At 45.1% G+C, this 16,541-nt stretch overlaps 1 protein-coding gene across 3 annotated transcripts in view; it reads right to left on the bottom strand.

Annotated features, from left to right (window-relative positions):
• Window positions 1-16,541, bottom strand: part of MYO5B (myosin VB) — a 368,321-nt gene that overhangs the window by 88,053 nt on the left and 263,727 nt on the right. For all 3 annotated transcript variants that reach the window (XM_019013976.4, XM_055368552.2, XM_063699216.1), the window contains exon 17: window positions 15,700-15,786. In XM_019013976.4, the coding sequence (XP_018869521.3) occupies window positions 15,700-15,786 (87 nt within the window). The remainder of the gene's footprint in view (window positions 1-15,699; window positions 15,787-16,541) is intronic.

Raw genomic sequence — 16,541 nt, forward strand, 5'->3', positions numbered from 1 at the left:
CGGCAGAGCTAAAACCACACTGTGACACTGGGGCTTCAGGAGTCGCAGGCTCCCACCCCTAGATGCTGCTGTGGGGCTAGAGCCCAAAAGGGCTTGCGCCGGTTCCTGCACCTGCCCTTCTGCCTGCTCCCCATTCCATAAGGGGTTTGAGCTTACAGCAGCAAACAGAGAGCCACACCCCCATAGCACACCCTGTGATGGGGGACCAGGGAACTCTCCCGTCTCATACTCGGGTAAACTCACTCATTTTGAGATATTAAAAGAGAGTAAGTGGATTGTATCCCTTCTCCTGGAGCACTTCTGCCTTTTAAGAGGGCCCTTTAAAAATGTTGTCCAAAGAAACAAGGTAAAAGTCTGGCCAGGTGTGGTGGCTCACACTTGTAATCCCAGCACTTTGGGAGACTGAGGCGGGTGGATCACTTGAGGTCAGGAGTTCAAGACCAGCCTGGCCAACATAGTGAAACCCTGTCTCTACTAAAAGTGCAAAAATTAGCTGGGCATGGTGGTGGATGCCTGTAGTACCAGCTACTCAGGAGGCTGAGGCAGGAGAATCACTTGAAACCAGGAGGTGGAGGCTGCAGTGAGCCGAGATCATGCCACTGCACTCCAGCCTGGGTAACAGAGACCTTGTCTCAAAAAAAAAAAAAAAAAAAAAAGAAAAGAAAAGAAAAAAAGAAAAAGAAACTAGTACTGTGGAGTATCACATACAGCTTTGGATTCAGCTGCAGCATGGTGGGCAGTACGGGCACACCGTGCTCTGGAGCAGGTTCTCTTAGAGCTCCAGATCTTCCAGCATTGCGGCCCTTGGGTTCCTAGGAGGACTTGTTCCTCCCAGCAGCCTGGGATGAGAAGGAAAATGGAGGCTGAGCTCCTTGCCTTTCCCCCTCCTCATTGCTGCTTTGCAAACACTTTTCCTGGTCTGGTGGAAGATGTCTAACACAGCCATGGGTCTCAGAGAAGGGGTGAGTATAAGAGCAAATACCAAAATGACATCTCTCCCTTTTCCTTTTTTTTCCTCTATGTAAAATGGCTCCTTACCATTATAAAATTAAGTTTGAGCTATATTTCACATACTGTAAAATATACCCCTTTAGAGTGTACAATAATTGTTAGTATATTTGCAAAGTTGTGCGACTATCACACCCTATTCTGCCCTATTCTCCCCTCTTCACAGATCCTGGCAACTACTAACCTACTTTGTCTCTATGCCCATTCCCTCTTTAATTGGTCCCATGTGTCACGCACGTAGTGGCACAAGGGAACAAGAGCCCGTATTCTGCTCAGAGCTCATGAGTCTTTACAAGGCCCTGCTCATCAGGTCCATGTGGATTCCCTTCAGAAGGAAGGGCGCAGGGCGCTTAGAGCACCGAGGCCTCTGTCTTATGACCTGGGAAAGGGTTGCTCTGCCCTTTGCCCTTTACTCACCGAGCAGAAACTACTTCCTGTCCCTCTAGTAGCAGGAAGACTGTGAACCAAACCCATTGAGTTGCTGATTATCTCTGACAGGAGGCTTTAAAAATGGAAACATTTAAGGTTATTTGCCTAGCTATATATTAATTATTTGATCATGTACAATAAATATTCAGAACACTCCTAAGCCCTGACCCATACTTGAACAACTTAATGCAGGAACCCTGGGGAAGAGAGAGCCAGAGCTGACAAACTGCCCATCAGATGTGTGTTTTAACACACACCAGCATGGCTGAATTTCTCCCAGGCTCTTCCTGTCTCGGCCCCCAAGTTTTAAATATAGACACTTCTCTTGGGGTAAGATGGATTTGGGTAAGAATCAGGTGGAAGAAACCATATGAAAAAGGGCCTCACAGAGTCCGAGTCTCCTTGGTCCCTGTGCTCACCATCCATCTTTGACTCTTTCGGCTTTGCTGACCCACCCGCTCAGGTGCAGGCTCCCCCTTTAAAGCTGCCCTGCCCTTTCCTTCCGTGTGTCTGAGGGCACTGCCCACATTATACACCATGGTTATTTGCGTACACACTTGCTTTAGTTCTCCTTAAGAGTTTGCAATTTCACTGGGGAAATAATTGAAGCATCATTTAGCTGGGCTAAAAACCTTAAACGCTTCTAATTTGAAAACCTCTTGCTGCTGACAGATCCATACTCAAGGAAATTTCTAGAGTGAGGAGCTGTGGCTGCAAAGACATCAAGGCCAGTACAGGACGAACCTGGAGAACAGGAGGACAGAAGCCTGGCTCTGATGCCGGCCGGCAGTGCGACTGGGGCCAGTCCCAGCCTGGATGCCTCCCCTCCGCTACCTGTACAGTGGAGAGAACATCACCCACCTCATACAAGCACCACAGGGCTTTAGTAGCCAGGGAGTTCAGGAGATGGGGCGTATGGAGAGCTCCAAAGCTTCCAAAGACCGGAATTCTCTTGTTTCCTGCCTAAGCCACTCCCTTCCCCTTTTCTCACAAAGGTGTCCTTCACACACAGCTGTACCACAGACAGGGTGTGCAGAGAGGCTGAGGGGAGAGGAGATGCCAGCTCCTGTGTGAAGGCAAACCGTCCACTGAGAAGCACCACCATTGCTTCGTGGCCGTGAGGGTGGGGACACCCTCAGGAGGGACAAAGAGAGTTCAGTACCCACTATGGGGTCTGGGCAAAAGGGCTGTAAAGATGTCGCTCCCCGAAGGACCCAGCATCAAATGTGAATTCTTCTTTCGGTGGATTTCTGTGAGAAAACCCTCAGAGATAAAACTCTCCCAAGAAAGGCTCCCTCACTTTTAAGAGGAAAATCTTCAAAGTAAAGCTCAAGAGAATTTGTGATTCTTTTTCCAAAAATAGAACTTTTTAAAGGGGCTTTCTGATTTGGTGGGGACCTTTGGGTGTGTGTTCATTGCAATCACCTAAAGCTGGAACAGCCCACTCATGAAGACCACGGGCTGTCCAGGGTTTCTTGAGGCTGCCATGACGGAATCTCCCCCTCTCACAGCATTTTAGCTATTTCCGAGTCCACTGTGGGACAGAGAGCATTCCACCTCGTGTTGTGGATATGTTCATGCAGGGGTAGCTCCTCTGCGAGACTTGCACCTCCTTCAAGTCTCTCTCTGATCCACGTTTAACCCTTACAGCACCTATTGTCATGGTGTCCTTATACTCAGTTGCCAATTACAGTTTTAAAAATGGGTATTCTCCTGACCATTCAACACGTTAAACCTTTCCTACCAGTGTTTCTCACAGAGGGTGCTACTGGCTTTGGGGCAGCACTGTTGGGTGTGGGACAGTCCTAACACCATGCAGCATCTTTGGATCATTATCCCCGACCCCATTCACTGAGACATCAAAAATGCTCCCAAACGTTTGTAAAACATTTACTCCAGAACGTGGTTTGTAAACGTTTACTCCAGAAGAACAGGACACCTTCTCGACTTCCATCACCTCCACAGCACGACCCCCATCCTCATCAGATGGCCATGGAGACGCCTTTCCCCACGCAGTGTGGCTCTGTGGTTCACTGGCCAGGAGGCGTCTTTTAACCTAATCACCCAATCCTGGCTTGGCTGCTCTTCCATTCCATTCCACATTAATGGTGGGTGAAGAGCCCTCATCCCAAATCTAGTGACTCCAGGAATGTAATTCTTACTCAGCCCTGCTCTTCCTGGATTCTGACTTGCTTGTCAGGGGCCTGGCTGAGCATTCCGGACTTCAGTGGTGTGCTTCCTCCAGAATCAAGGCCTTCTTCACCTGGAGTGCCTCTAGCTTGCTGGGGAGCAGGCGCCCTGACAGGGTCAAGGAGTCACAACTGGGTGTATGGGAGAAGCTCAGGACCTGTGACTGCTTCCTGGTAGGAAGACGGAGAGATCAGAGACAGTGACAAAGGCCAATATGGGATGGGCCAGGACAGGCATTCAGCAGAACCCACCAGTCTGGAAAGATGTTTCCTTGTAATGAGCTCCTCAGGCTCAAGGCAGGGAGTGGTAACACTGCTGCTAAGAATGGTGCAGGAAGCGCAGTAGCTTTGGGATGTTGTTTGGCTAATGGAGCTCCCATACAGAGCCTAACACCGGATTTAACCATCTGCACGTGCAAATATTCTGCAGAACAACATGCCTGCTTGCAAGGGCCCCAATGGACCAATGTGGACAGATGGTATGGAGCTGCAGAGTTACAGCACTTTGTGCTTCTTCTCCCTCGGGCATGTTTCCTCATGAGGGGACTGGCTGGATCAGACAAACCCTAGAGTCCCTCCAGTAAGACCACGGCATAAGGCCTTAAGTCACACAAATTCTATGACATCAGTCCACAAAAAGAATCCCTAAAGATGTCCTGATGGGTAACCTAAGGTTGCCTTAGAAAATGGTAAAGAATCCCTCAGAGCTCTTCCAGTCAGAATTAGGTGGGTCAACCCATCCTTTCAGGTACTCTACTATACCACCATGCAACCTAGCTGGAGGATTCCTGGTCACATGGAGGTGGAATGCAAGAGGTATGCTTCTTTTCTAGTTAAAGAGCCTTACAGGAACCTATGAGCCTCAGTGAGACTTTGTTCCCTACAAGGTCTCACATGGAAACCAGCAGCAATTTGTGGGGCAGAATTGTTTGGCCATGCTGTGAGGCATACCTACCAGGACCAACAGGCTCTCTCTGGATATTGAGACATGGATCATCTTTATTATCCCACCAAGCAACTTACACTTCTTTTCCTTTTTGAAGGAACAAATCAGCAGAGAAAGAGATGATGCTGGATACAAGAGTTTCCCTTGGAAGTGTACTAGGGATGGACAAAATTTCTAAAGGGACATAAGAGGCCAGAATCAGAGAAGAGAGGGACACCTTCTCAAAGGCTCACAGGAACAGGCATCCTTAACCTGTGGACATGCGGTATGGTGGCTCTACCCTTTTCTATCTGGAGGACTTGATCTGATTACTTAACTTTTCTCGGGTATATTTCTTTATCCTTTAAATGAAGTTGTCACTGTCTACCTTGCCTTCCTCAATGGTCAATGTGATCCTTTCAACAAATGGTCCTGGGACAAATGGATAAATGCATACAAAAGAATGAGACTGGGCTCTTACACATAAATTAACTCAAAATGGATCAAAGTCCTAAAACAGCAAAATTCTTGGAAGAAAACATAGATGTTAGTTAGTCTTTGTGACCTTGGGTTAGGCAATGCACAACCTAATGCAATGACACCTAATGCACAACCAGAGAAATAAACAGATTTCTTCAAAATTAAAAGCTTTTGTGCTTCAAAGAACACTACTAAGGAAGTGAAAAGATGGCTCACAGAATGGACGAAAATATTTGCAAGTCGTATGTCTTATAAGGTTCTCATATTCTTAATATATAAAGAACTCCTATAACTCCTATAACTCAACAAGAAGACAAGTAATCCAATAAAAAAAATGGGCAAAGGAGATCAACAGACATTTCTCCAAAGAAGATGTACAAATGGCCAAGCACATGAAAGATGCTCAACATCATTAGTCATCGGGAAAACGCCAATCAAAATCACAAGATACCTCTTCACACCCACCAGAATAGCTATAATGAAAAGGACAGGCAAGAACAAATGTTGATGAGAATGCATAGAAATGGGAACCCTCATGTACACTGCTGGTAAGAATGCAAAATGGTACAGCTACTGTGGAAAACAATATGGAAGGTCCTCTGACACAACAATTCCACTCCAAGGTATACCCTCAAGAGAAAAAATGTGTCTACACAAAAACATGTACGCAAGTGTTCATAGCAGCATTCTTACTTCCCCAAAAGTAGAAACAACCAAACATCCATCCACTGATGAACAGATAATATAAAATGTGCTGCATCTATCTGATGAAATAATATTCAGCAATATAAAGGAATAAACTACTGATGGTTGCTGCGCATGGATACATCTTGAAAACGGCCCTGAGTGAAAAGAGCCAGACACAAAAGGACACATATTATATGATTCCATTTATATGAAAAATCCAAACTAGGCAAATCTATAGAAATAGAAAGTAGGTTAGCGCTTGCCAGGGGCTGGGAGTGGGGACTATTAATGGGCACAGGGTTTCCTTTTGGGGTGATAAAAACATTCTGAAATTAGACGGTGGTGATGGTTGTATAACTCTGTATATAATGAAAATAACTGAAATTGCATACTTTAAAGGGGTGAATTTTATAGTAGATAAATTATATCTAAATTTTGAAAAGATGATGAAAACATAAGAGGTTTGTGGGTGGCCTTTATAAAGTAATACATATGAGTTTTCAGCTCTGAAACTCATGGAGGGGTTCCCAGTGCAAAGGTTGTCACATGCTCACCCAGCACTCACACCATCAGAAACACTCCATGTTTGCCTTTCTCTTTATCCCCCAACTATGTCCTGGGCCTCCTAGGGGAACACAGACTCAGCCCCATTAGTGGCCCTAGATCTGAAGCCTGCAGAACTTTGTTGCAGAGGGAAGGAAACACAATTCCTCCCCATTGGCTCCGAGTTGGAGCTGAGACACAAAGTGAGGACACAGGAAAACCCAATCCATCCTATCACTGCCTGGATGTGACGAAGTGGCTTGTAGTTTACCCAGGGGGCAACACATGCCTTCAGGGTAATGATTTTAAGGCAGGATGCATTTTTAAATCACCTGGGGAAACTTGTCAAAATGCAGATGTTCAGGGCTCAGTCTCAGGCTCTGACTTAATAGGTCTGAGGGGGCCCAGCTTCTGAGACTGCTGAGTATGTCCCCATGACTGACGTGCAGCCAAACGTGAAAACCCATGGGTCAGGCTCCAGTCCAAAGGAACGAAGACAGATCTCACACAAAAGAGCCAGACCCAAAGGCTGTGAGATCCTGAGATAATGACTCATATCATTCCAAAATCAGTTCTGTATTATTCTTCCTCTGTGGGATGTTTAATAGCAAGGGAAGTAACTGTGCATCTGTTTTAAATTCAACCATGATTAAATAGGGAGAGGAAGCAGGCCACTTCTAAAGCTTCCCTCTAGTTCTCCAATCTTATGCTATTTACTCTTTACAGGATTGGGGAGAAGAGAGTTGAGGAAGAAGTGGAAGTCTTTTCAGAAAGTGCCACTTTTATGAAGTGAAGGTGGGAGGATGTGGAGGAGAACTCAAGTTCATGCAGAGTTGTTTTTTTGTTTTTTTTTTTTTAATATCAACATTGTACATTCAAGTAGTCCCCCCGCCACACACACACTTTTCGGGGTAAGCAGTATTTGCTTCACAATTTCTCCAGGACACAAAGCTGCTGACTCTCTGGAGAGGGAGACAGATGACTGCACAGGCACGAGACCCAGGAGCTGGGTGACGGGTGGAAAAGCCTCTCTTCCTGGGCAGTGCGTTTATCACAGGGCTTTATGTGCATAACAATGGACATACTTCTTAGCCACTGCACAGCATTTCAAATTGAATGACACATTTTCATTTTAAATCAGACTCACAGAGAGCCATAATTCTCAGGGAGGATAAAAATAGACCGGTATAGGGAAGCCCGAGGGCAGGCTGAGGGAACACCCGGCAGCTACTGCTGTCCTGCAATGCTGCATTCCTGCTCTCTGGCTTGGTGGATTTTGGTGGCAACCGGCATGTATTAATTTGGGGAAGGCGGGTAAGAATTCTTCTTCCAGGGCATCGGTAGGCTGGATGAAAGAACTCTGCCGAAAAAGCCCTCTGCTCGGGCTCTTGGGAGCAGCCCTGTGGATAATTCATCACAGGCTTCTGCAGTCCTGGGATGACGCATTTTCTTTTCCTTTGCCATCTCCTTCACTTTGGCTGCTTCCACACAGGAACTGTTGGAGATGGCATAAATTGTAATTCCCTTAATCAAAGAGGGCCATTGAAGTTTCTTTTGGAAACAGCTGTGCAAAGTTGTATAGTTACTTGACAAGCTAATATGAGCTGAATCACTTTGCTGTGTTGAGTTTTCAGCAGCCAAAGAGCTGAATTTTTGTAGAAAACTCCCAATTTATCCAGCACCCAACTCAGGTCCCTCTGGTCCTATGAAGGTCTCCTAAAGTCACATCAACAAAATAACTGCTCAACTCCACACTGAAGCTAGCACACATTACACTTGTATATTTCCTTCAGTAGTTAACACCTTGTTGGGCACACAGTATCCACTAAACCTCACTTGCTTTATCCCCAGACACAGTAGGCATATACCAATCTCCTGGATTAAGCAGTTAGGTAGCATTATTATTTTAGTCAGTGACATCACTCCAAATGGTTACCATGGTTGGCAGATGGAAAAGATTAAGCAATGGTGCTGAGTCAAAATATTACAGGTGTAAGAGCTTCCTGCCCTCTCACTGCTCATCCTGAAAGTAAATGCCATCCTACATGCTGTGGCTTGGTTGTGGTGAGAGGAAAAGGATTAGGCTCTGGATTAAATGGTGAGGATGATTCGACTGCAGCTGAATACAGTACTAACAAAAGTGACACAAAACACAGTGCCTCTTTCCAAAAGTTAACATTTCAAATAGCAGTTTGGGGAGGGAATCCTCTCTTTGACCCTTTAGCAAAACCTGCTAAGATGGCAAATGCCAGGAGGATAAGGAAGGCAGCATTCTAGATCTAAGTCCACACATTTAATTCACAGAATTAGAGAACAGTTCCTGTGATACCAGAAATACAGTCATTCCTTCCTTCCCTACAATTTCCACAATACCTGTAATTACAAAAAGAAGTGGTACAAATGCGCTTGTAAGTATCTGCTAGAAAAAAGTCCAAAACAATCAGAATAGCAGTAAAAGACAGCTATCAGCCGCCCCTTAAGAGGCCAGGGGTTGTGGGCATCTTAACTCTGCTGGCAGCTCTGATTCGCAGCAAGGTAGAAATGAACAGTAGGAGAATCCATTTTCCACGTGGGTCTAAAGACTTTGGGGAAATGCATTCTTTTAGCTGCTAAAAATGAGGTTGCCTGGATGAGGCAAAATCACACCTGGTCTCCCAGCATGCTACAACTAGGGGAGTAAGCAGTAGGAACAGGGCAGTGAGTGGCCAGAGAAGCCCTCTGCAACTTACTGTGCCTCCTAGCACCAGACATCATGTTGCTTCCTGGCAGGCAGTCTCTACACCCTTCAAAGTCCAGCTCAAGTCTCAACTCCTCAGTGAAGTTGCAGCTCCTCCTGCACTTGCACTACAACCTTGCATCTGGTTATATGTTGTTCTGTTTCAATCTCATATCACTTCCCTGAGACTATGAGCTCCTGCTGGGCAAGGCCCATGACTTGCATCTTTCATTCCCTCCCAGGAAGCAGCACAGCGCTAGATGCTCAGTGCAGGATGAGACGTGGAAGAGAAAGATTCCCAGGAGAGAAGGACACCACAAAGGCCAGAAACTGTTCTCATTCTACGTAGAGCCCATGTGAGCCCCTAGAAGCAAAATCCTCTCCCCACTGGCTTCCCCCTCTAAAACAGACCATTTTGCATGGAGACAGCAAGACCAGTAGGAGTGTGGGCGACACACCCTGTCACTCTGATTTCACACAGCGAGGCTTCAAGCTAGCTCAGCCAGTGAATCAGAGGTGGCAGAGATGTGTATAGACCTCTGCCTGAGCATGGTCTATGGTTAACCACGTGAGATCCATGGACTTCTAGCTCCTCCCTAACGTTCTCCAAGGAGAAACCCTTGAAGCAACATCCTGTGTAGTCTGTTGTTCTATTATTGAACAATTCATTCTGTTAAAAAGTTCTTTGTGAAATCGGTGGCCCCTTATATACTGAGAGGGGTCCTAGAGGTTCCACCTGCCTTAGAATATCTCATTGTCACATGCTTCCCTTGTTTCTTCTTCCCTGCTTAACATGGTCCTAATGTTCACACCTCCTACCTGACAAGTCCTCCATGAGCACCTTGGGTCTCTCTGCTCACCTCCAGACCTCTGCGCTGTAAAGCACAGGATGGTTGTGAGGACCTGCAATCCCAAAGTTTCTTGTACAGTGATCCTCAACAGTTTAACATGGGACATTCAGCTCCAGTCTATTTTGACAGACTTCTTTACATGTTTTTTTAAACTAAGCTTTCTAATTGCTTGAAGAGGTCTGGGAATTTCAGAATGCTCTTTCCAGGTGGCCACACATGTTGGGATTTCACAAAAATACTACCAGAAAGTTCTGAGATAGACACATTCTACCCAGATAGTTACACCCATAGGGAGGTAGCTTCTTGCTCATATCCCAATAAGTAATAAATATCTTACTAAATGCTCAAGTGTCCAGTGCTGGCTGAGAACTCTAGATACATTATCTAATTCCTTACAACAACCTACCAAGTGAGTATGATCATTCTCTTTAAGGATAAGGAAACATAGGCTCATTGAGATTAATTTACTTCTCCAAGATCACCCAGCCAAGAAGTGTGGGAGTCAATACTTGAATCCAGGCCTGACTCCAAAGTCCGAGAACTCAACTACCAGGCTCTTTCAGCTTTCTGGCAGGCCACAGCTCTGCAGTCTGGACTCCCACAAGCTGGAAAGAGGAGGGAGTTTTGCACTGTCTCAGGTTTGGAGCCAGCCCCAGAGGGCAGTCTCTTAGGATCCTGCTTCACCCCTTCCTCCTCTGATAAACCTTTGCTGGGATGGTAATACTTCCTGCACACGAGCAGTAAGATGCTTGGCAGCAGCAACAACATAGCTTGGGGCAGAGGAATGGCAGGTCTAGGCCTAACTCAACCACCAACCAGGCTGGTAATCTTGAGCAGCTCACTTCCTTGTCTGTGTCTCACTTGTAAACATGCGCTTTACATCCTGATGCACCCATCCCTATAGATAACACTGAACTATGACCATGCCACAATGTCCTTTCTCCCACAAATTGCCCTCTCCGATTTTCCACCCCAAGTTATTTCATGAAAAAAACAAAAACAGTATATTGGTCACAACTGTAAAACAAAAATAAAATTCTAAAGCCCCAACTATCTGAATGGATCCCTCTTCGCAGCCAGGGGCATTCCAAAGTTAACCTGAAACACTAGTTCAGGCCATGCTGGGAATGGGGAGCTGCGCATGCCTCATTATACCCTCCTCCCTTTGGAATTACTAATAGAACAGACTCTAAATCTGATAAGAAACATTTATAATCTATTCTCTCTGAAGCCTGATACCTGGAGAGTTCATCTGCATGATAAAACCCTGGTCTCCACCACCCTTTATCATAACCCAGACAGTCCTTTCTATTGATAATATCCCCACCAATTGCCAATCAGAAAATCTTTGAATATGCCTGTGACCTGGAAGCCCCACCTTCCGGTTGTCCCACTTGTCTGAACCAAACCATTGTATATCTTACAGGTGTTGAGTGATGTTTTATGTCTCTCTAAAATGTATCAAACCAAGTTGTGGCCTGACCACCTTGGACACATGTTCTAAGGATCTCCTGAGGGCTGTGTCATGGGCCATTGGTCACTCATATTTGGCTCAGAAAAAATCTCTTCAAATATTCTATAGTTTGACTCTTTTCATTGACACAACCCATTGAATTGATATCCTAACCCATAAATGAGTTGCAGTGCACAGTTCTGAGAAACAGTGGATAAGGAAATGTTTTCTGTAGGTGTGTCCTCTCCTGGAAGCCTGGCAGATAGAAGAGCCAGGAGCAGGAGTGCAGCCAGCTGCCCGTGGAAGATTGTTTGAAAACAAGTAGCTCCGCAGCTCCCTAAGGTCTTCTTCTAGTTCTTAAATTGGATGAAGATATGTCTGATCTGAACCTTGGGCTTGTAAGCAGGCACTGAAAGGCAGTCTAATTTGTCAGACTAGTGGTTTGAACTCAAAACTGAACTACTGCACCCGTTGCCTGAGCCCCATCCCCTCCATCAAAAGGCCGATGTAGGAGACTGCAGGGCAGACTGGGAAAAGGAGTGCCAGGCCTTCATCTAAGGTGACAAGCTTGGCCCACCTCATTAACAGAGTTGTTAGCTATTTGTGTTTGGACCCTAAGGTCAAAAAATGAGAGGCAGCCCCAGGACACTCTCTGTCCTTTTTTCTAAGCAGGGACAGATGTGGTTGAAAAGAAAATAACAACAGCCTTCAACCTAGCTAGAGCAGTTCATCCTGAACAATGCTGGGACCCACTGGGTTTTGAAAAACTGCCCGGGTGTTGCAGATTACTGACAGCTCTTGTACTTTCCAGGTCAAATGTAAATTCCTAATTCCATCAGCAGCTTCCTTCTCAGGCCAAACATTTAGGAATTGTTTGTGGTTAAGTTGTTTATGGGTAATTAACCACTGCATACGAAATGGTTCCTCCACTACAGTGGGAAAGTGCCAGGTGGAGAGAAGACAGGGAGGAGGGGAAGCCCATATCACATCCCTCCATTCCCACTTCTGGTTCCTTCCACCTTCTGACATGAGCGAGTTGTTAGGACAGAGGGTCCCAGTGGGACAGGCTCTGGGCTGCTACACTGTTCAGCTCAGCTCCAATTAATGGCAGATGTTTGGTCTACATGACGCTGGCAGGCAGTGTGATTTCACAAGAGCTAGTGGGGTCACCAGCCACCCTTCACCCCTATTTCAGGCAAGTGTCCAGAGGGGATCTAATGTTGGCATAGCTCCAACAAGCTCTGGACTGGTTCAGTGGCTTATCTGCAAGGCAAATCAGAGCATGATAGTTATTTTTTAACTCAAAGAAACTTTATTTTCCCATCACAGATTTCATTCTATATTCAAAAGTTAAAGGAGTCTATTGAGGAATGAATGGATAAGCAAAATGGGGTATATTCACACAATGGAATATTACTCAGCCTTAACAAGGAAGAAAGTTTTGACACATGCTTCAACATGGATGAAGCTTGAAGGTATACTAACTGAAATAAGCCACTCACAAAAGGACAAATACTGTATTATTCCAATTATATGAGGTTCCTGGAATCACCAGATTTACAGAAAGTAGAATGGTGGCTGCTAGGGACTGGGGGAGAGAGAATAGGGAAATATTGTTAATGCCGCAGTTTCAGTTTTGCAAGATGAAAAGAGTTCTAGAGATGGATGATGGTGATGGTAGCACAAAAAAAAGGAATGTACTTAATACCACTAAACTGTACACTTAAAAGTGGCTAAGATGGGCCGGGCGCGGTGGCTCACGCCTGTAATCCCAGCACTTTGGGAGGCCGAGGCGGGCGGATCACGAGGTCAGGAGATCGAGACCATCCTGGCTAACACAGTGAAACCCCGTCTCTACTAAAAAATACAAAAAATTAGCCGGGCGTGGTGGCGGGCGCCTGTAGTCCCAGCTACGCGGGAGGCTGAGGCAGGAGAATGGCGTGAACCCGGGAGGCGGAGCTTGCAGTGAGCCGAGATCGTGCCGCTGCACTCCAGCCTGGGCGACAGAGCGAGACTCCGTCTCAAGAAAAAAAAAAAAAAAAAAAAGTGGCTAAGATGGTAACCAAGGAGGTGAAAGACCTCTACAAGGAAAACAACAAAACATTACTGAAAGAAATCATAGATGACACAAACAAATGGAAACACATCCCATGCTCATGGATGGGTAGAATCAATATCGTGAAAATGACCATACTGCCAAAAGCAATCTACAAATTCAATGCAATTCCCATCAAAATACTACCATATTTCTTCATAGAACTAAAAAAAAAAAAAATCCTAAAATTCATATGGAACCAAAAAACAGCCTGCATCGCCACAGCAAGACTAGCAAAAACAAAACAAAACAAAACAAAACAAAACCAAACCCAAATCTGGACACAATACATTACCCAACTTCAAACTGTACTGTAAGGCCACAGTCACCAAAACAGCATGATATTGGTATAAAAACGGGCGTATAGATCAATGGAACAGAACTGAGAACCCAGGAATAAGGCCAAATACTGACAGTCAACCGATCTTTGACAAAGCAAAAACAAAAAGTGGGGAAAGGATACTCTATTCGATAAACGGGGCTGGGAATAATTGGCTAGCCACATGTAGAAGAATGAAACTGGATCCTCATCTCTTACTCTCTACAAAAATCAACTCAAGATGGATCAAAGACTTAAATCTAAGACCTGAAACCATAAAAACTCTAGAAGGTAACATTGGGAAAACCCTTCTAGACATTGGCTTAGGCAACGACTTCATGACCAAGAACCCAAAAGCAAACACAATGAAAACAAAGATAAATAGATGGGACTTAAACTAAAAAAACTTCTGCACAGCAAAAGAAATAATCACCAGAGTAAACAGACAACCCACAGAGTGGGAGAAAATCTTTGCAATCTATACATCCAACATAGGACTAATGTCCAGTATCTACAAGGAACTCAAAGTAGCAAGAAAAAAAAAATCCCATCAAAAAGTGGGCTAAGGACATGAGAAAATAATTCCCAAAAGAAGATATACAAATGGCCAACAAACATGTGAAAAAATACTCGACATCACTAATTATGAGGGAAATGCAAATCAAAACCACAAGGGGATACCACCTTACTCCTGTAAGAATGGCCATAACTGAAAAATCAAAAAATAGATGTTGGCATGGATGTGGTGAAAAGGGAATGTTTTTACACTGCTGGTGGGAATGTAAACTAGAACAACTGCTATGGAAAACAGTGTGGATATTCCTTAAAGAACTAAGAGTAGATCTACCATTTGGGCCGGGCATGGTGGCTCACACCTGTCATCCCAGCACTTTGGGAAGCTGAGGCAGGTGGATCACCGGAGGTCAGGAGTTTGAGGCTAGCCTGGCCAGCATGGTAGAACTCCGTCTTTACTAAAAATACAAAAATTAACCAGATGTGGTGGTGCACACCTGTAGTCCCAGCTACACAGGAGGCTAAGGCAGAAGAATCACTTGAACACAGGAGGCACAGGTTGCAGTGAGCCCAGATCACGCCACTGCACTCCCACTATTGGGTATCTACCCAGAGGAAAAGAAGTCGTTATATGAAAAAGACACTGGCATGCGCATGTTTATAGTAGCAGAATTTGCAATTGCAAAAATACAGAACCAGCCCACATGCCCAGTCAATGAGTGGATAAAGAAAATGTGGTACGTATATATGAAGTACTACTCAGCCATAAAAAGGAACAAAATAATGGCATTCACAGCAACCTGGATGGAGTTAGAGACCATTATTCTAAGTGAAGTAACTCAGGAATGGAAAACAAAAGATTGTACATTCTCACTCATAAGTGGGAGCTAAGCTATGAGGACGCAAAGGCATAAGAACGATACAATGAACTTTGAGGACTTGAGGGAAAGAGGGGTGATGGTGAGGGATAAAAGACTACACATTGGGTACAGTGTATACTGCTTGGGTGATGGGTGCACCAAAATCTCAGAAATCACCACTGAAGAACTTATTCATGTAACCAAACACCACTTGTTCCCCCAAAAAACCTATTGAAAAAATTTAAAAAGTAGTTAAGATGGTAAATACGTATATTTTCCCAGTGTTAGAAAGGGTGGGGGAATGGTAAAGGGGACAAGGTAGGAATTGAGAGAAGGGGAAATCCTCTTTGCAACTCTAGCTAGCTCATCACTTAGACTAGCACCAAAAATCTGAAATCTGAAAAGGACTTTAGAGAAAAGCAGCCAAGAGGATGTGACCGCTAACCTTCCCAATTTTTCAGGCTAATGTGAGAGTCTCATTTCCATCAGCATCCTGCTTGGGCCTCAGTGTTTGGGAACCGTTTTGAAGGATCTGTTTCTGGCTGACAGTACACAAGAGGGCTTCCTGGGGAACCAAACTCTGGCTGCTCTAGGGCAGCCCCAGGAGGCAGCTGGCGGGCACGTTAGTTACCTGGATGGGTAGCCAGCTGCACTGATTCGAATCGTCTCCAACACCCCGCAGGCTCTGAGTTGCTGCACTGCTCTCTTTGGGTCAAAGCTGCCAAAGGAGAAAAAAAAAAAAAAAAGTCAAGACAAGAGATGAGTGGCCACATTTGCAAAAAAGAAACAAAAAAGAATCTTTTCCTGCAGCATGTGAAGTACCTGCTGCCACTGAGTTACATCTCATCAGGCACCCTTGAGCTCAAGTCAGGGATTAGGCATAGACTAAAAGACACCAATGTGCAGGCACCTGAGCCATCTCAGCATCTTCTGTTCTGTGCCTGAGGCTTTTGTGCACATTCTTATTATCACCTGGGATACCCTTCCTTCTTCTTTGCCCACCTGAATCCTCCCCACCCTCCAAGACTCATCATTCCTGCTCCTCTCCAGAGCCTACTCTTACTGTTTTTATCCACATGGGCATGGATCTTCACTCACTGTCCCAAGCATGTATGCTTAGCACCATTATTTGGCTCAAGCATTAAAAGGATGAGTTTTAGACTAGGCAGATCTGGGTTTCAATCATGACATGGTCACTTACCAGCTGGGTGTCTACTTTGGGGCAAGTCACTTCATGTCCCCTTGGGCCTCAATATCCTCATCCATATAATGGGGGAAAACAGCAGTACCTATTTTATCAGGTTAGTGTGAAGCTTACATGTAATGGCCCCTGAAAGCAGGTGGAACCGTGCCTAGCACTGTGTAGGGCACATACGTTGTGTATGCTGTTAGCTATGATCACAACAGCTGTTCAGTTAAGAATCATGTAGATGAACTTCATTTACATTATTACAGATTACTTTCCAGTCTTCA

The sequence above is a fragment of the Gorilla gorilla genome, chromosome 17, assembly GCF_029281585.2.
Source record: "Gorilla gorilla gorilla isolate KB3781 chromosome 17, NHGRI_mGorGor1-v2.1_pri, whole genome shotgun sequence".
In the NCBI taxonomy this organism is placed as follows: Eukaryota; Metazoa; Chordata; class Mammalia; order Primates; family Hominidae; genus Gorilla; species Gorilla gorilla.